Raw genomic sequence first — 21,350 nt, 5'->3', positions numbered from 1 at the left:
ATATATAATAATTTAACAAATGCTAATGTTTATAATGTATTTTAAAAATTAACAGCACAAGTTAGAAGACTGACAATATTTATGGCCACAAATTCAACATGTACTAACTGTGACCTAATGCCAAACAAGCAAATTACTAATTATCGCCCAGTAACTATTCTTTTTTTTTTCTTACAAAACTTCTTGGGCATAGAGCTGCTTGGCAGCTAAGTGTGACTAAATTCTGGCCAAAATGTTAGCATAAGTTACATACGCAATTTCCAGACCATATATAAGCTGCCTGCTTTCCACTTCCTCTTTTTTCTTTTGAGGGCCAAGTTCAACCATGCACATGACAAAGTCAGAGGAAATGGAAAAACCAAAGATAGAACAAAAGTAGAATCCAAGATGACATCAGATGGGACAGAGCTGCTTTACCTCTGGACTTGTTATTTAAGAGAGAAATTTATTTTGTTCTAGCTACTATATGTGCGATCTCTTTGTTATGGTGGTTTAGCCTATACCATATGTACACTTTGTACTAAAGGAGGTAATACTTCATATTGCACAGATGACATCTGGAGTATTATCTCCTGCTCTGGGCTAAAAAAAAAAAAAAAGGCTATTACAAAAGCACACTCAAAAGAGAACAACTAAGATGATTAGTGACTTGGAAATCAGAAAATTGGAAGAATGATGAAATTAAAAATATTTCAGAAGTATATGACTTGAAATTATGAAAGTGGGGACACAGTAATCTTCAAAAACTTGGAATCTTCTCACAAGTAGCCTTACATAACCTTAAATAAAGCACAAGGATTACAGGAAGGCCAGTATCATTCATTTAATCAAAGTTTACCATATATTATACACAGAAACTGTCCTAAATACAGATACAGCAAACCAGACCTTTAACTAGTCCCTGTAAACTTACAGTCTAGTAGAAAGAGGCAGACACTAAACAAATATTTAACTATAAAGTGTGACAAGTCTTCAGGCACTTTTAGGACACTATGAAGGAGAACATGGGATCCTGATCTAGGGAATAAACTGTTCCTCAAAAATAACAATGAATTAAACTCTATAGAACAAGTTTAAGAGCTTCCCGGGTACTTCAGCCGTAAAGATCTGCCTGCAACAAAGGACACCATGGTTCAATTCCTGGGTTGGGAAGTTCCCCTGGAGAAGGGATAGCCTACCCACTCTAGTATTCTTGGGCTTCCTTGGTGGCTCAGAGGGTAAAGACCTGCCTGCAATGTGGGAGAGCTGGGTTTGATCCCTGGGTTGGGAAGATCCCCTGGAAGAGGGCATGGCAACCCACTCCAGTATTCTTGCCTAGAGAATCCCCATGAACAGAGGAGCCTGGCAGGCTACAGTCCATAGGGTTTCAAAGAGTCGGACACAGCTGAGCGACTAAACACACATAACAAGTTTAAAGGAAACAAAATCCTTAAGCATCACTCTTTCTAGGGTCTAAAAGAAAGCTAATGGTGCTAAATAGAAAACAAAAGAGAAAAATAAAGATGAGACTGGAGAAATGAACTGTAGTTGGATTATAGAAATCCTTGAAGGCCACATTTAGAATTTGGGAAGTCACTAAAGTAAAAGGAAAAGAAAGTTATCAGGTTTGCCTTTTTTTAGCAGGGTAGGGGGCTTGGGGTTTGGTTTGGTTTTGTCAAAGGGACAGTGAAAGAGAAGAGACTAATTAGGAGGTTTCTGGAATAGTCCAAACAAGAAACAACAGACTAAGCTTTCAGCAGTGGAGTTGATGTTTTAAAAACTTGAAAAATAATGATAAAACTGTGAGGTCTTGGGGAAAGATCAGATATAATAGAGAAGAGAAAGGACTGTCAAGAATGTCTTACAGGTTCTGCCCCTGGCAACCAGAGAAACCACTCTTTCTACCAGAGGAGAGGACCAGGTTTGGGTGGGGAGGTGATACCTTCAGCTGGGGACAAGATGAGCTGAAGAACAACTCTTCTAAAGACTCTCAAGGTCTTAATCCCTAGAACCTGTGACTGTTATCTTACATGGCAAAAGGACTTGGCAGCTGTGAATGAATTAAGACTTTGGAGATGGGGAGATAGTCTGGGTTATCCAGGTGAGCCCTAACTGTAATCATGGGTGTCAAAAGAAGGAATCAGAGGGGATCTGACAAAGAGAAGGTGATGTGATGATAGACGCTGAGACTGGACTGATGTACTCTGAAGATGGAGGAAGGGACTCACAAGCCAGGAAATACACATGGCCACTAAGCGAAAAAAATAAAAGGCAAACAAAAAACAAGCAGATTTTAAGAAAAAGATTCTTCAGACCCTTCAGAACTGTAAGAGACTAAATTTATATTGTCTTAGTGAAATGGAGCAGGACCATATGGTCCTTGCCACCCACCATGTCCTATGCCTGCCTTTTGCCTTGGAAAACTTCAGTCAAGAATAAGTTTAATCAGAGAAGTGAGAAATGTGGGAACAAAGGAAAACAGTCAGAGGAGACTAAATAATAATAATGTAGTCATTAACCACAATCAAGGACTTTTAGCTGTTTCTCAAGGGCTATAGATAATATTCTGAGCCATATCCTGTGAGCTGTCTTGTAGATACTAAAACCTCCGGATGGAAAAGTTAACTACATGATGACCAGACTGAAACAAGAACCTGAGCTGCCACAATTCCAAGAATTGACTGCAAAGAAATAAGTCCACCCTGAACTGAAGATTAACTGTACCTAAAACCATCATGATGATGCTAGTCAGACCACTGATGACCAATTTGAAGATGACTGTTAGAGATGACTGTGCTATTTCTGCATGGAGACCGCACCCCCCGCCCCCCTACACCGTCTATAAATGCTCTCAACTCCCTGCTTGTCAGGGTTGGGGAAGTCAGCCTTTGGACAGATGTCTGTACTCTCACCACACCCCACCCCACCCCCACAACCCCAGTTGCTGTCACCTGAAATAATGGAAACTTTCCTTTCCACCTGCCCACAATGTGGGAAAACCAGGTTCAATCCCTGGGCTGGGAAGATCCCTTGGAGAAGGAAATGGCAATCCACTCCAGTATTCTTGCCTGGAGAATTCCATGGACCAAACAGCCTAGTGGGCTACAGTCCATGGGGTTGCAAAGAGTCGCACATGACTGAGAGACTCCACTTTCACTTTTCCTTTCCAGCAACCTGGCCTGCTTATTGGCTTTTGAGCAGTGAGTAGCAGGACACTGCCCCTCCACCCCCCACACAAACTCCTTTCAGTAACACTTAGGCACTATGTTTTGTGGTAACTTGTTAACTTAGTTTTAAAAGAGACCTGACTAGAGAAAATAAGAGTTCAAAGAGCAAGCATCTTAGAAAGCTCCAAATTAAAAAACACAAAGGGGAAAGAAAAGTCGGCAAAAAAACAACTTACAGGAGTTGTCAAGTGGTCAGAGAGGTGTGAAAAAAACCGAGAGAGCACAGTATTATGAAAATCAAAGTAAGAAAATACCTCAAGGAATTTGATCAAAATGCTGCTGAGACTTCTAGGAAGATGAAGATGAAAAATGCTGACTGGTGACCTTAGCAAGAGATGTTTCAGGGAAATTAATTATGAGGCCAGAAACCAAACTGATGTGGAGATATAAGGAAATGGAGACAGCAAATGCAGACAATTCTTTCAAGAAGTTTGACTGTGAAAATAAGAATGGTTTGTGGTTAGAGAAGGACACAGGATCAGGGAGAAATAGGATGGGAAGACTAAGCAACCCTCAATAGGGTGTATAAGCTTTCAGCAGCTATATAAGAAAGTACAAGTTGCCCCACTACTCCATTAAGAGGATATTAAAAAACTTCTGGATTTTCACTAATAAGTTAAAACTGGCATTTTAGTAGTTTTAATTTCATTTTCTTAGGAATGAAGTTGCATGCCTTTTCAGATAACAGGATTAAAGGGCCATTTGTATTTCTTTTTCTGTTAAGTGTCCATTTGGAATGCTTATTTTTATACTGTGTTGCTAGTATTTCTCTTATCTGGTAGTATTTCTAGAGCTCTTTATAGTTTAGAAAGGTTAATCTTCTGTCGGTGATACAAATTTGTCTTTTGACCTTGTTTATGTGATGTTTGGTTTTGTTTTGGTCATAGTTAAAAAGACCTTTGCCACTCCAAAGTTATGAAAGAACTGGCACACAGTTCTTTCATGGTACACAGTGATACCAATACTAATATACACTCTAGACACCCTGCTGTCCCAGCACTACCATCTCTGTCACCAATGACTTCAGATGCTACCATTTTTATATATCACATGTCTATACGTATTTGGGTCTATTTCTGGACTTTTCTGTTTCACTGAACAATGTTCACAAACTAGTCTATGCTTATTTAATAATTAAATCTTTAAAACATATTGGTATCTGATAAGGCACTCCTCCATCACTGCTTTTCTTTTTCAAAGTTCCTATCTATTTTTTCACATAAATTTCCAAGTCAAAATTGTCCCAGAAAAAAACAATTACTGGGGTTCTTATTGGGATTATGTTTGATTTACAATTTAGGGGAATCATCATTTGATGTTGATTCTTCTCAATCCAAGAATGTGATATATCTTTCCATTTACGTCTTCTTTTGTGTGATGCTTTAATACTAATGCAGAGTAGTGAAAAGGTAAAGAAGGCTGCTAGTTAAGGTAGACTGAACATATGATTTATTTTTATTCCTTATCAAAACCCCACTCAATTGAGAGTAAAACAGAAAGGCTATAAATTCCAGAAGCTCAAACAGAAGTGAAAATGATAGATACAAGCTATCAAAACATATTCTGAAGGTAAAAAATGTATAGAATCAGCAAACTGAGAACTTTGAACACTGAGTACAGAAGATACCTCAAAAGCAAGTTTGTGCTACAAACTCATGGAAAGGCTAAATACCACAGAAGATGGGAAACAAAGCACAGAACTAAAACAATGAAGATGGGTTTAAAATCTGTTTACAAGTCATTCAGACCCCTCCACGTACTTACCTTCCACCTCCCACATCTAATCCTTTTCCTTATTCTATCTATATTTGTGGAGAAAATGGACAAGAGGCTATAGAAACAAAACTACCAGGTACAACTGTGAAAGTGTGAAAGAAACCCTGTATACTGAAAAGACAGAATTAAAATTCCATATAGTTTAACAATGAATCACCTACCTATTTCCATAGTTCAGTTCCAAGAATTCTAGCAGATAGGGGTACAAGTTACTCTACTCCTCTAGCAAAAATGTGGTAGATTCTTAGCTGTAAAAATTAAAAGCCCCAAAGAAAAGATCTCGAAATGCTAATATCTGGAGTTTTCTGATAATGACATGGCCAGAGTCCTTACCCAGTCATCATCAAATGCTAAGTCCCATCTACAAGTTGATGAGTTTCTTATCAGTTTTGTACTGATTCATATTTAAATATAAACAGATGACCAGACCTTTGAAGAAAATATCTAACATTAACAGAAAATTAAGACAAACAAAAAGAAACTTGATGAAACAGACAACTTAGAGATAAAAGAAATTTCAAAACAAGTATAATTAATACCATCAGAGAGATGAAAGATGATACTGCATTCATGAAAGTTATTTTTTTAAAGGAAAGTTATTTTTTTAAAAGAAGAAAAAAAGCAAAAAACAAGAACAAGCTCTTAAATACAAAGTAGTACAGCTGAAATAAACCAACAGGAGAAAAAGAAGATAGTTAAATCTCCCCAAAAAGTAGAATAAAAAGACAAAGAAAAATAAAAGGATCGATAAGAAAATTGGAGGTTCAATCCAACTCATAAAAGTTTCAGAAGGACAGGAAAACTGAGGTAAGGAAATTAACAAAGAAGTAACAGAAGAACAGAAGGATCATTCCCACACTGAAAAAACCTAAATGTTCATCAGAGTGAACAACAACAAAAGACTCATACCAGTGAGACCTGAGAAAAACCATAGGGGTTGGAGGTGGCCTTCAACTACAAAGTGGTGAGAATACATGTGCTTATTATTCTTTATACCTGTTTATCATTTATTTCATAAATTAAACATTTTAAAAAGCAAAAAGAGACCCATCTCAAGGCACATTATTCTCAGTGTTTTGAAATTTTTTAGGAAGGAGGTTTTGAAAGCTTCCAGAGAAAAAACAGGACACCTTGACTTTGGATTTCTCAGTAGCAACACTCAAAGCTTAAAGATACTGGAGCAACATCTTTATAAATCTGCAGATAAATGATCTCCAACCTAGAATTTCACATCTACCTGAACTACCAATCAAATGTAATGGTAGAAGAAAGACTTTTCAGATATCTGAGTCACTGAATTAAGGCAACAAAATAGTCACAGACTCCCAGAAGAGAAGAAAAAGGCAAACAGAAATCCCACTATATACGTGTACAGGATACGTGGGATGTATACAAGATATATACACCTCAGGATAAATCTCCAAATATATTCTTAATCCAACACAATAGTATTACAAAACTGCAAACATGCTAAATGCTCAAAAACAAGAAAATAAATTGATAGAGTCACACATACACACACACAGTGGTTAAAATAAATGAATCTGAATTACATGTATCAATGTAATTCTAAAAAGCAATGTTGAAATTTAAAAAAAGCAATGTTGAACCAAAGCAATGTGTAGAATGATACATGCCATTTATGACTTAGTGTTAAATCACACAAAATTGTTACATAACATTGTTTATATGTGCATACATGCATAGCAAAACATTAGACGATAAATACTGAAATAAATCTCATAAAGACTGACTTCTTGGGAGAATAAAAATATTCCTTTAATTAAAATGAAGGAACCATATAAAGCAGGAATTCACTTAAAATAATGTGCAATTTTCTTTACAGAGCAATGGAAGGGGGAAAGGTGGGATGGAAATGAGTAAAGATCCTAGGGAAGTAGGTATAGAGTTTCTGTTTGGAATTATGAAGTTGTTTAGTGTTTCTTACACTTGCCTGATCACAAGAATCAAATCACTTGAGTATTTATCTCAGGTCTCACTCTAGACAGAATGAATCAGAAATTCCAGGAGTGGAACATGAGATTCTAAATATGTGTCTGGAACTAGCAAGCCCAGATTATTCTTAGGATCTGGCATGTTTGAGAAACTCTGGCCTGGAAATGGTACTTGAGAGCAAAGAACAAATTGAGTTCTACCACTTCCCAAAGTATGTGATGGGAAGGAAGAAGCAAGTATAATGAGAACTGGAGGGAGGTATGTAGAGAACAAAGAACAGGAAAAAATAAGGCTGCTACGGAAGCAAGAGACATAATGCCAAACAGGGAAAACTCACCCTCTAGTAAAATCAGAAGGCAAAGCAAGTAGGGGAGGATAGTCTGTACATAGGAGGGTAATGCCCATGAGAAAATGGTAGTTAGCTTTGGATGCATTAAATTTTTAAATGTATTTATACTACCTATAAAAGTTGAAACAATTATATTTGAATATATTTTGCAATATATATTGCCTATGTCAATACATATGTAGTCCTTTAGATCATAAACTTTATAAAGTTACCCTGTATCAACTGAGTGTTAAATAACCTTCAGCTGTGCTCCCCAATAATACACCTTGTAATAAGGATAGCCATAGATCAGTTAAAAATTAGAAGACAGTAGCTTTACTCATAAGAGCCAAAACCTGGAAGTAACCAACAAGTCCTTTAATAAATGAATGGATAAATAAACTGTAATACATCCAGGCAATGAAATATTATTAATATTTAGTCCTAAAAAAAAGGAAAGTACATCATGTGAAATGCCGGGCTGGATGAAGCACAAGCTGGAATCAAAATTGCAGGGGGAAATACCAATAACCTCAGATATGCATACGACACCATCCTTATGGCAGAAAGCAAAGAGGAACTGAAGAGCCTCTTGATGAAAGTGAAAGAGGACAGTGAAAAAGCTGGCTTAAAACTCAACATTCAAAAAACTAAAATCGTGGCATCCGGTCCCATCACTTCATGGCAAAGAGATGGGGAAACAACAGAAACAGTGATAGACTTTATTTGGGCTCCAAAATCACTGCAGATGGTGATTGCAGCCATGAAATTAAAAGACGCTTGCTCCTTGCAAGAAAAGCTATGACCAACCTAGACAGCATATTAAAAAGCAGAGACATTACTTTGCCGACGAAGGTCTGACAAGTCAAAGCTATAGTTTCCAGTAGTCATGTATGGTTGTAAGACTTGGACCATATAGAAAGCTGAGCGCCAAAGAATTTATGTTTTTGAACTGTGGTGTTGGAGAAGACTCTTGAGAGTTCCTTGGACTACAAGGAGATCAAACCAGTCAATTGTAAAGGAAATCAACCTTGAATATCCATTGGAAGGACTGATGCTGAAGCTGAAGCTCCAATACTTTGGCCACCTGATGGGAAGAACTGACTTATTGGAAAAGACCCTAATGCTGGGAAAGACTGAAAGCAGGAGAAGGAGATGACAGAGGATGAGATGGTTGGATGGCATCACTGACTCGATGGACATGAGTTTGAGCAAAGCTCCAGAAGTTGATGATGGACAGGGAAGCCTGGTGAGCTGCAGTCCATGGGGTTGCAAAGAGTTAGACATGAATAAGCAACTGAACTGATCAAATCATGATGAGCTATCACACTGGCTATCAATGAGCTATCAAGCAGGCTTCCCTGGTGGCTCAGATGGTAAAGAATGTGCCCTCAACGTGGGAGACCTGGGTTCAATCCCTGGGTTGGGAAGATCTCCTGGAAAAGGGCATAGCAACCCACTCCAGTATTCTTGCCTGGAGAATCCCCATGGACAGAGGAGCCTGGTGGGCTACAGTCCATGGGGTTGCAAAGAGTCAGACACAACTGAGCGACTAAGCACACATATTAACCCATGAAAAGCCACAGAAGAAGCGTAAATGTATATTTTACTAAGTGGAAGAAGCCAATCTGAAAAGGCTACACATTATATGATTCTAACTATATGACATTCTTTTAAAGTTGAAACCATGGAAACACTAAAAAAGATCAGTGGTTGGCAGCGGTTAGAAGGGGAGAAAGGGAAGAATCAGGCACAGCACAGACGATTTTTCGGGCAGTTTGAAAATTCTCTGTATGTTACCCTAATGATGAACATATATCATTATATGTTAGCCCAAACCCAGAGACTGTACAATACCAGGAGTGAAGTGTAATATAAACTATGAACCTTGGACGATTACGATGTTATCAGTGTAGATTCAGCAATTAAATTTATCACTCTGGCAGGGAGAACAGGGGGCTGGGGGCGAGGCGGTGGGGAGGTGGGCTATGCTGATAATGGGAGGAACTAATGCATATGTGGGGACTGGGAGTATATAGGAAATTTCCATACCTTCCTCTCAATTTTGCTGTCAAAACTGCTCTAGAAGAATAAAACAAAACAACTTCTTTTTAAAAAAGAAAAACCTAGTAGAACACCAAGCTAGAAATACACAATATGGAAAAACCCCGAGGGGAGGAGAAGTGGGGGGGAGGTGGTGAGGGGTGGTAGGATAATAATTACTGCATAGAACTCATCTTTCAGGAAGAAGCCTTTTCGAGCTGATTGTTTAAAAAAAACAGAAAGGAAAAAGCTAGCCAGCAATCTTCCTAACCTTGTGACCTGTGAATAGAAAGGCACTCCCACTTTAAAACATACAGTAAAAAAGCAGCATGAGTCAAAACGAGTCTATTGTAAGCTGTACTTAGAATGAGAGAAAAAAAAAACAAGTCTACCATTTTTATGCTGTTTTATAAAGTCAGTTAACTAAAATATTTCTTCTTTTATGTAACACACTGTAGTTCTTTAAGAGTTTCTCAGTTATTTACCAAGCTACAAAGCACTCTTCTAGTTCTATGCTCTCTTTTTTAAAATATTTATTTATTTATGTGGCTGCCTTGGGTCTTAGCTGTGGCATGCAGGCTCTTTGTGCTGCTCAGTCTTCTCTAGTTGCAGCTCTCAGAATCAGTTGCCCTGTGGCAAGTGGGATCCTGGTTCCCATACTTATTGCAGAACTATCACACTTCAAAGTCGAAACCATAAAAAAAAAGTTTCCAAGTAGCTAATAATTATAAGAAATAACATCCAATCAAAAAATCATAAATTATATATATTCCATAGTTTTTTAAGAAGAAAATACATTTCCAAGTGAACACTAATTTTTCTCCATTAACTGACCAAAAGATTTCACAAACACAAACTTTTGGTCAAAACTGTTATTTAGCCAATGATTATTTAAAACTTAATTTGACCTGAATAATCCACAGAATTATAAAAATACCGTATTATCAATATATGTGTAGTATTTTAGATTGGAAACTCAACTTTACAAAATTATCCTGTTATCAACTTCTAACAGATAAGTAATCAAATTTGAGAATCAGCTTCAACTGATATTTATCATGAACTTACCTCCTTCGGGGTTAAAACATTTGACTTTTTTTTGAACCGTAAAGGAAACAAGCACTTCCATGTGCATCCTAGCTTGCCTACCACACTAATTTAAATACATGAAAGTAACAGAAGCTATAATTTTTCTTGCACATAATAAAACCTACATTTGAATTTTACTTTCTCCAGCCAGAGCCAGTAAGTTCTAAAGTAGTACTTCTCAAACCTTAATATGTATATGAATAACCTGAGGATCTTGTTAAAATGCAGATTCTGACTCAAGACCTGGGTAGGGACCTGAGAGTCTACATTTCTAGCAAGCTCCCTGGTGGTGCCAAATTTATTCACAGAGCAAGTACCAAGCTTCTTTAAAAAAAAAGCATAATTTACACTATTTAAATGGCCATTGTTTGCAAAGCATTGGTCTAAATAATATTTCCAATTAAATTCCTAATTAAGCAACCTAACACTTTTCTGTCCTTATCTTACTTGACTCCTAATATGGATGATATTTAAGCCCTTCATCAATTCTTAAAACCTATAAAAGTTGTACTGTAACCTTCCTTCTACCTCTCTTTCTTTTTGAATTCTTCCCGTGTTCCTAATACATGTTGGTGCATCAAAGAATTCCATTCACAGCTTCATCTCTTCCATTTCTAATGCTGTCCCTGGATCATCTATATATGCTAATGGTCCAACTTCTGTATCTTAGGTCTAGATATGTCTCCCCGTCTAAGATCCATATATCTTACTATCTAACAGAGAGAAATTTCTTTTTGTCCTCACAAGCACCTCAACATAAAATATCTCAAATTAAACTCAACACCTAGAAACCAACTTTTTCAATCCTGTATTGACTTTGTCACCACAGTCCGCTCATTTGTCCAAACCGCATTTTAATACTCCATTCTCCTCCCTCACCAAGTGCAATTAATCCCATCTTCTAATTATTTCTCAAATTTCATTTCTTCCTCTCTAATGTCAGTATCAGTTTGGACATGGATCATTTCCACTCTAGTTACCACAGTAATCTAACCAGTCTTCTCGCTTTCACTCTCATTTTCCTCTATTTCACCCTTCACAATACAGTGCAATCTTTGCAAACATAACTTGATAGCACTCTGCTATTAAAACTCACCAATGATTCCCCATTTCCTTCGGAAAAAAGTACTTTTTTTAAGCACATCATACGAAGCTCTTCACAACTGATTTCTGTCTCTCTCTCCAGTGTTAACTGCCCTTAACAGTCAGCATGTACTCTTACTATGCATGTCAAGTTATTTGCAGCTTCCTGAAAGCGCCCCATTCTCTAATCCCTCCATGTTTGCACAGGCTATTATTCATTATTCACTATGCTTAAGATGACCTTATTACGCTAAGTAATCTTCTTTCAAGACTCTATTCAAGCATATGCTTTAAAATGCCTTTTCTAATCACTTTAAGTCTGAGTCAGGTAACACCACAAACTGTGCTCCCTCTATTACAGGGTTTTGCCTATGCATTACGTCTCTTCTAATACTTAAAACTGTATTATAATTGCTAGTTTATTCATCTCTTCCACTAGGATTGAGCTCATCACTTAGTCCTTTTAAGAACAGACTGTGCAGTACATGGTAAGTTCTCAACAACTGTTTGCTGAATAAACTGTCTTGAAATATAGTCATGAATAATTATCATGGCTACATATTTAAACTATAAATAACTTCCATTAACTGTATCTCTAAGGTAATAAAAAATTTACTTCGCTTTATTTTTAACAGAAATTCATAAGGCTTAACAAAACACAGAATTTTGAAAAACATTACAATAGTTTTCTGAACACTGTATTAAAGTGAGATATTTTAATTTCACTAACCACAATATTTAGACAAATAAAAGCACTAGTTTCATCAGTGAGGGAAGGAGAATTGGTAAAACAATGCATCTGTCATTCCCGTGGCATAGGTTTGCACACTGTTTCTTTCTGGAGGGGAGAGGGAGGCATGTTGCATGGCTTATGGGATCTTCGTTCCCTAGCCAGAGATTGAACATGGGCCCTCAGCAGTGAAAGCACCAAGTCCTAACCACTTGGCCACCAGGGAATCCCCTGACCAGTATTTCTACTTAACTAGCTACATGACCTTGTTACAACAATGAACATCTCCAAGCCTCAGTTTCTTCCATGAAAAAGATAAAACTGCTTACCTACCCCACGACAGATTATTTCAAATAGTAAGATATGAACATGAAAGCACTGCTATAAACCCCAAAATGCTAAACAAATCTGAACTACTATGTGAGGTTCCATCCCAACTGCCAAAAATTTTAGCTGCAAATTCATAGTTTGACGGGCTATGATAATCTCCCATACCCACACCTCATGTCTCTCCAATGACTGAAATTCATAAATAAAATTAAGTGCCAGGATCACTGGAACACAAGACTTACTTAACAGCCCTCAATATCCTTAGGTGATTGAAATGACGAATAATATTTGTTATGTTCTTAAAAAGTGGCTACTTTATAAATCTCAAAGCAAATCTCAAGGTAAGTTGTTGGTACAGTCATTTAAATTTCAGCTCCATTAAAAAAAAATTAGTTGGAGGACAAAAATCAGCAGGGAATATTTAGAGATATTTTATTCTATTAATTATTTAGACTGGGTACTGTCTATTGACATATAAGCTTGATCCACTAGAGACTAGCTAATATGAAAGTTAAAAAAATCACCATTAGAAAACCAAGATATTCCCCCCACCCCCAAGTTTCTGGCTTATTTCTCAGATATGTCTGCTGGTCTGTCAACTACAATAGAAAATTTGCTGCATTTTTCTAAATGAAAAAATTGATAGAGAACAATAATTCTGCTCTCAGCAATATCCTTCTTTGTTAAATAGGGACTTAGGAGGATTAAGAACTATATTTAAGAGAATTATTTTCAGTCCCTTTTCCAATATTTATAAAAATAGGATTCCTTAACCTTCAAAGGGCAAAACTCCTTTTAAAAAAAAATAAAAAGAAAAAAGAAAATCTACTACAAAAGTCAGCACTTCGGTACCTGATTGTGGTAATAAGGCCAAAATCCAAGACGAAGCCCTTTATTGCACATCGTGTTCCAACATCTTGGGCAGCCCCATCTTGCGACCTCTCCAGATTGGCTGCTCCTGCTCTCTCTACTGTAGAGAGAACTTCAATTAGAGAAATTCTGAAGCTCATAAATCTAAACTGGATACTCCCCTCATTGGAGGCAAGGATGGTAAGAATCACTAAAAAGATTCAAGTCAGAGAAGGTTTCATATAAATCTAAGTGGCTTGAAACCACTATAATGCAGGTGGCTGAGAGTCTTGTGATGCAAATCTATTTACTTAAAAAAAACCTTAAGGAAAAGAATGGCAGCAAATTATTAGATAACCTGAAAAAACAGGTTATATAATCATAAATCTCTAAAAAGTGAAAGTCTCCACTAAACTAGTGTAGAATTTATATAATACAAATTATAGCTGACCATTCATGTTTAGAATCCTTATGAAAAAAGCAAGCAAGAACAAAACTAGGACACATTATCAACTTCTTTTTATGCCCTAAAATAACTTCACTGAAAAAATGTTTGGTTAAAAACCACTGGTTAGGAAGGAGAGGTTTCCCTGCTGACTTAAGCCTAGCTGCCCAAGCAAGGCTTCAGAAAATGTCTTTACCTACTATAATGCATAGGCAGAAGGAGCAGAGGCTATGGCGGTCTTCCTAGTGACACTTCCAAGTCACATAAATGGGGTATGTTTCTGGGATAGACTGCCAACAAGTTACTGAAAGAAGAGAAACAAAAACAGCAAAAACCTGACAAGTAGGCCAAGGCCTTCACGTGTTTTATCATGACATAAAAGGTAAGTCTTAACTAGTCACTCTGAGGCTACCAGATCTAAATCACATCATCCACACTAATATTACCCAATTTACAAAAAACTGGGTTGGTTTTCAAGCTGGTTTCCCATAAAAATTTGTTCCACAAAAAATGACGTAAAACAGGTATAAAGCATTTCTTAGACCAAGCAAGTAACAAGCCACACCCCAAAGCATTTCAGCAGTTAAGATTTTTTAACTAGAGTTATAAACAATCTGAACCACCTCTACCACCGTGAATTGTAATCAAAAGTGTGCCGTTATGTGCTATAAAACAGAATGAAGTTAATACTTCTGAGGTACTGTAACCTGTATCTACTAAATAATTTAACAATGATTTTTACCTTACCTGAGTGTGAAAATTTGAAATGGTGGTTGTTTCAATATCTTTCTTGCCCAGAATTTCCATTTTCACTGGAGTGTTGGGGAAATTAAAAGCAAAGTAGTCCAAGAAGTCTGGGAGATAAGCAGCCGCTCCATGCACTATTGCTAAAGCATAGTAAGCAGCATTTTTCTCGTTTTCACTGAATGTCAAAGCAAGAAACTCCTCAGAAAATCTCTCCATCTCCATTGGAGACAAAAATGAGAGTTCATCCATGTAAGCGTGAAGGACAAGAGCACCACCATTGGACTGGTGTTCCTCATGAATAAAGTTGCTAAATTTAGTACCTGTTTTTAAGAAATTTCTACGAATAGAATGTTCCTGGTGAGTCATAAAAGGTGTTTGTACTCCTTGGGGTACCCGATATTCTTGCATGCCCAAATTTAATCGACACAGCTGTTCATCTTTCAGATACCTGAAGGACTCCTTATTAACTCCTGAAGTGCTATTTATTTGTCCTTGGGTGAGGATTTCCTTACTGATGCGGGTCAGGCCAGCACAGATGGTTTGTACTTCCTTATTGTACATTTTAAGGCGTCTTCCTCGCATATCTTCTCGGTGTTTCTTTTTCTTTTTCTTCTTTATTTTCTTCAAGACAAAATCATCAGCTCTCTGGGTTTTACCATTTTCATCTGGTGTTTCTGGCCACAATAATTAAAAAGAAGTTAGTTACTAGGCCTAGTGTCAACATACAAGCTTCTTAAGGTATGCAATCTGAAATTAAATAGTCTGTTTTCAGTTTCTCCCGAATTTGTCATTATAATTTACATGTTTATAAAATGAGACAAAGATCTTAAAATATAAAAATATTCTGGATTGAAGACTTTGCTAAATAATGCAAAGGTAAGCATATAACCTAATATGATTTATAATCAAAACGAAAGATAACTAAAGATAAATATCTGAATAATTTCACATATACCATACTGTATGGAGTATCTACTCAGAAACTGTAAAATCTAAATTAAAGCTTGCCATAATTTGCTGTTTGTCTATAAAACTAGTACGATACATACAGGCGAAGCAAACAAGAACAAATTAAGCTGTAACATCATCATTTTGCCTAACAAATTGGCAAGTTTGGGGGGTGGCAGTCTTATATATTGTTACTAGAAATATAAATTGGTACAACTCTCATGGAGGGCAATTCAGTATCCCCAAAATGAATATGTACAAAGCCCTGAAAATATTTATAATTCTTGGTCTCATAAACTCCACCCCAAGTAAAAATTACTCAAGAAAATAAGAAAACAATAACTAAGAAAAGACATGTAAGATATGGATGACAGTGTTATTTAGGGAATCCCCTAAATGACTAACAACAGGATATGGATTAAACTCTGGTACTTACATACAAACTCTGGTATTTAAACTCTGGTATTTACATTAAACTCTGGATAAAATACTACCCAACCATTATAAATTATATTATAGATGAAAAGAACTGACAAATTACAAGGTTATGAAATGCTTACATTGTCACACTTCCAGAAAGCCTTCTCTAACAACTCGTCCCCACCCAATCTGGACACCTTCTACTACATGCTGCCTTAATACTGCACTTCCTCTATTATATAGAACTTACCATATTAATTGTCCACCTTTCCTCTAGACTGTAAGCAATACACATCTTACCTTTCTTTCCAGAGCATCTAACGTATGTATAATCTGATCTTATTTTTATAAATATTCATTCAAACATTTATTAAGTACCCACTATATGCCAGAAACCCTTCTAAGCACTAGAGTTACAGAGTTGGCTGAAACAGATCTTATCCCTCCCTACTCTCCTAGACCTTATATAGTTGGACTAGAAAATTAACAGTATGCTACTCTAGATGCTATGGAAGCTCTCTTTGGAAGGTGACATTTAGGCTGAGCCCTAAGTAATAAGACAAGCTAGGCATATTTTCTAAGGAAAAATATTCTAGAGAGAAGCAAAAGACCTAAAGAGAAAAAAGTATGACCAATCTATATATATTCTGTATATGTACAACACAAAACAATATCTGAGAAATAAACACCAAGGTAATAATGGCAGTTATCTAGGCTGGTAGGATTATAAATGTTTATCTTTCTTCTTTTTGGCTTATCTTTATTTTCTAATTTCTACAATAAATGTACATTACTTTTATAATTTGAAAAAGTACTTTTAATTTTTAAAGGATTATCACAGGTTGATAAAACCCAAAATAAAACAGCATCTGTATGTACTAGTTGGCAAATAATACTGAAAGAAATATTGAGTCAATTAGTCAATCAGTCCTGAAAGAAATATTCAGGACTAAATAACAGGTATAGTCCTGACCATCTTTTCAAGCTTGGAGTGGTATTTATTGTATAGAATTTATCCATCCAAAAACTGTATTTCTGACATGATACAGTAATTCAATGTTAAGACTGATACTCCAATTAATCCTACTACTAGATCTAGGACGAACAAGTTCAATAGCTTTTACAGTAAAGAATTTACTTGTTATAATATGTAAATGTATGACAAATCACAGTACTTAATACAAAATCATTCCAAATCATCAGATATTACAATAGTTATAAAAACTTTCTAAAGAAAATATTTAAATGTACAAGTCAGACTTTGAAGTATACAGATACCAAATGACTTTCTGTTTAACAGAAATAAAAATTAAAATAAAAATTTAACAAAAATAAAACCTTTCATTTGCAACTATCACTTACGAGTAAACTGAAATCATATATCAAAATATAATGTAATTAGATTGTTTAAAGTTGCAAAAGGAAAGGCCATCTTTAATATATAACTAAATCTTGGAGAATTCTTATAATACTTAGTAATTTATATTTTTTACCAAATAAAATTAATACTTTTCTCATATATCAAATCAGTAATTTGGGCAATCCTCCCAAGCAACCAAATGTTAATGCCATTAAATATAAAGGTTAGACCAATTTTAAAATAGTCATCTAATTATCCTCTGCTAAATGTTTTGGCAATTTCACAGGAAAAAAATAAAAAGAAAAAATACCTCTGAATAGGTCTTGTTATTTTAAGCTTCAGAGGAGGCATTTGGTATGCAGAAGATGAATTGTGACCTAGATCTGCCACTGAAATTAACACCAAGAAGAAGCTGCCTTGATTGTAACACATTTTCTATACCACCAGCTTACCAATGGTATTTCTATGATGGTCAAGTCTCTACTCATTTATATCAGAACCATTCAATTAGTCCAACACAGTCCATCTCAAAAAAAACCACTGCACAAGGAGATGAAAAGGGCCTTAAATTGATTGCAATCTCATATTTCAAACATATAAGTTTAAAATATGAAATAAATGTCAATCTCCTCACTAATCCTATTTTTCAAATTTTGATTCTTATCTAAGGCTCATATAAAGAAAGCCTGCATTTATAGAAAAATTTGAGACTACCTGTATCATACTATGAATTTTCACGAATAAAATTTATTTTTGTATTATTGTGACAGCAACTAATTAAGAATAGCATACATACACAAAATTGTTAAAAGTTATTGCAGGAAGTTAGTCACTGTTGCTTTTAGAGAATGATACCAAAGTTATCTTGCCTTGCATTAAAAATGTTATTTAAAAGTCAATGTCTTTGCAATAAATATATCAAATCAATGCTGTATACCTTAAACTTACACAATGTTATATATCGATTACATATCAGTTTTTTAAAAAGGGCAATGTCTAAAGTCTTCACAATCCTTCTATTTCTAGTAGAGAGTTTTTAGTTTTCCAGAGAACGTATTCAAGTGTATTTCCCTACAGTGGAAAAGTTATTATTTATTGTCATCAGATTAAAGAGAAGTATGTAATGCTACAGAGGAAGATATACATTTGAGAGATAAATTGCTGGCTGTCTTTTAAAGAAGGGCATTATAACTATAGATTAATACATGACACTATCCATAAAATCCTTATGTATGCTAATACCATTAATATATTATCAACTATTAAATAGTACCATTTATTTAACATCACTATTGAAAGCCTTCATTAATGCAAAAAAAATTACCTTGTTTCACATTACAAAATTTAAATTCATCAACACCGTTCTTATGCTTGAATTATAGCTTAGAACTGAAAAATAGGTAATATCCTCAATTTCTAAAAATGATGGTGGATAAGCAAAAGCAAAACAATTATAATTTTTTAAGGTGTGCTGCGATTCATGGGGTCACAAAGAGTTGGACACGACTGAGCGACTCAACTGAACTGAACTGAACTGAATCATAATAAATAAAGGCTAACTTTCTCAAATAAATACTCTTTGGTCTTATTAAAAGTTCTTCCAGCTCCATATAAAAACCTGACTCAAAAGGAAAAACAAAAAACTGCAGATTTGGAAGGCCATCATGTTAGTAATCACTGTACACTTAATAACACTGCCTTGTTTTACCCACAACCCCTCTAATTATGGTGTTTAAAAGTGATTGGCTAGATTTGAATCCCTGTCCCAACACTTCCTAGCAGTATTACCTTTGCAAGTTAATGTCTTTGTATTAATACCCTGTTTCTCACTGGTAAAATAGGAGGAAATACAGTATCTCCTCATAAAATCAGTGTGCAGAGTAAATGAAACAAAGCATATAAAGTATTTAGAACAGTTCCAAAACATGACAAATACTCGATATATAACACCTCTGGGAAAGCTCATAAATTTCCTTAAACTTTCATTTTACCACATAAAACATTGTTAATACTAGTATCTATTTCAGAGTTATGTAAGAATTAAATGAGACAATGAATATAAAGCCCTCATTACAGTATCTGACACACAGTAAGTCCTCTCAACACCTTTATCACTTTCATAATAATATTTTATAACATTCTTTGAAATAACCGGTAATAATTCTGGGATATCAAAACTAGAGCTAGTGGTGGGCCACAGACAATCACATAAAAGGGGGAGATATCTCTGAAAGAGGGAAAAAAACTATTATTAAGTGTCTGCTAGGGATCATGTGTGTTTATTTCAATCTCCAAACCAGTGAAGGAGATATATAAATTCTTTTTACAGAGAAGAAAACAGAACTTGAAACAAGATACGTTACTTCTGCATGTGTGTATGCTCAGTCGTGTTTGACTCTGTGACCCCATGGACTGTAGCCGCCAGGCTCCTCTGTGCATGGAATTTTCCAGGCCAGAATACTGAAGTGGGTTGCTATTTTCTTCTTCAGGGATCTTCCCCACCCGGGGATCAAACCTACCTCTCCTGCGTTTCCTGTGCCACCTGGGAAGCCCATGTTACTTAAGTCACAAAGGGAACAGGTGACAAAATAAATTTAAACTCTTACCTGTCTGACCCCAAAATTCCTCTTTCTGCCTTCTCTCTCCCTATTCTCCCTAGATCTATTCTCCCTAGATGATAAAATTAAAATTATCTAACTACAATCAACAGACCTGAGATGGCCTGGAAGAACCTCCAATAAATGGAGCATCACACAGTCAAACAATATTTTACTGAGTGCCCACTACATGATAATTCTGCATAATCACAAAAATAACATTATTAAGGTTATATAAATATGTCCTTAAAGGCTTCTTCTTCTCTCTCTAGGTAAGTAAAGAAATATATCAGTCCCTGAAGGTATTGCTCTGATAAATGAGATTATCTATTTATCTCAGTTCTCTGTATGTGCTATGCTGGGCTGTACTTAGTCTTTCAGTCGTGTCTGACTCTTTGTGACCCCATGGACTGTAGCCCGCCCAGGCTCCTCTGTCCATGGGGATTCTGCAGGCAAGAATACTGGAGTGGGTTGCCATTTCTTTCTTCAAGGGATCTTCCCAACCTAAGGATTGAACCTTGTGCCTCCTGCATTACAAAGATTCTTTACACTAGGGCCGCCTGGGAAGCCTGAGCAACTACAAATGTCTGAGTCAAAATTCATAATTAACTCATACACGAATTTGGATTGAGTACTGTTTGGCTGGTATGTAGAAACGTGTCTCTTAGCTGAATGGCCTTCTTCAGAGATCAGCAAACTTGTACAAAGAGCCAGAAAGTAAGTCTGCAGGTCATACTGTCTGTCCCAACTATTGCCTATACTACTACAGTGCAAAAACTCTGAATGTATACAATACATCTGAATGAGAAGAGTGGTGTTCCAATAAGATTTTATTTCTAGACACTGAACTTGAATTTCATATGATTTTCACATGTCATATATTTTTTCAAGCCAATTAATATGTAAAAACATTCTCAGCTCATAGGTTGTACAAAAATAAGCAGTGGAATTGATTTTTGACAAAGGTACAGAAGTAATTCAATGAAGGAAGCACAGTCTTTTCACCAAAAGGTGATGGAGCAATTAGATATCATAGGCCAAAAAAAAATGAACCTCAACCTAAACCACACATATTATACAAAATTTACACAAATGGATCAGAGATTCAAATGTAAAAGTTGACATTTAAAAAATACTTTTGGAAAAACAGCAGAAGAAAATCTTTGGGACTGACATCTTGGGACCTTAGACGTGACACCAAAAGCATAATCCATAAAAGAAAATCAATACATTTATTGAAATAAAATTAAAAATATTTGCTCTCTGAAAGACACTGTTAAGAGGATGCAAAGACAAATAACAGAGTGGGAGAAAATATCTGCAAACCATTATTCTGATAAAGTATATACAAATCTGTAATACATGAATTCTCAAAACTCAATAAAAAAGCCAAAAAATAATAATAAATTAGAAAATGGGAAGAAGACATAAAGACACATTTTA

General features: G+C 35.7%; 1 protein-coding gene across 1 annotated transcript in view; it reads right to left on the bottom strand.

The window, feature by feature from the left end:
- Positions 1-21,350, bottom strand: part of RSBN1 (round spermatid basic protein 1) — a 43,239-nt gene that overhangs the window by 17,434 nt on the left and 4,455 nt on the right. The window contains 1 exon segment of the mRNA XM_027536107.1: positions 14,583-15,256. Coding sequence (XP_027391908.1) covers positions 14,583-15,256 — 674 coding nt within the window.

This window comes from Bos indicus x Bos taurus, chromosome 3, assembly GCF_003369695.1.
Source record: "Bos indicus x Bos taurus breed Angus x Brahman F1 hybrid chromosome 3, Bos_hybrid_MaternalHap_v2.0, whole genome shotgun sequence".
Taxonomy (NCBI): domain Eukaryota; kingdom Metazoa; phylum Chordata; class Mammalia; order Artiodactyla; family Bovidae; genus Bos; species Bos indicus x Bos taurus.
Note: the sequence above shows the minus strand (reverse complement) of the source record. Positions and strands in the feature narration are given on the sequence as shown.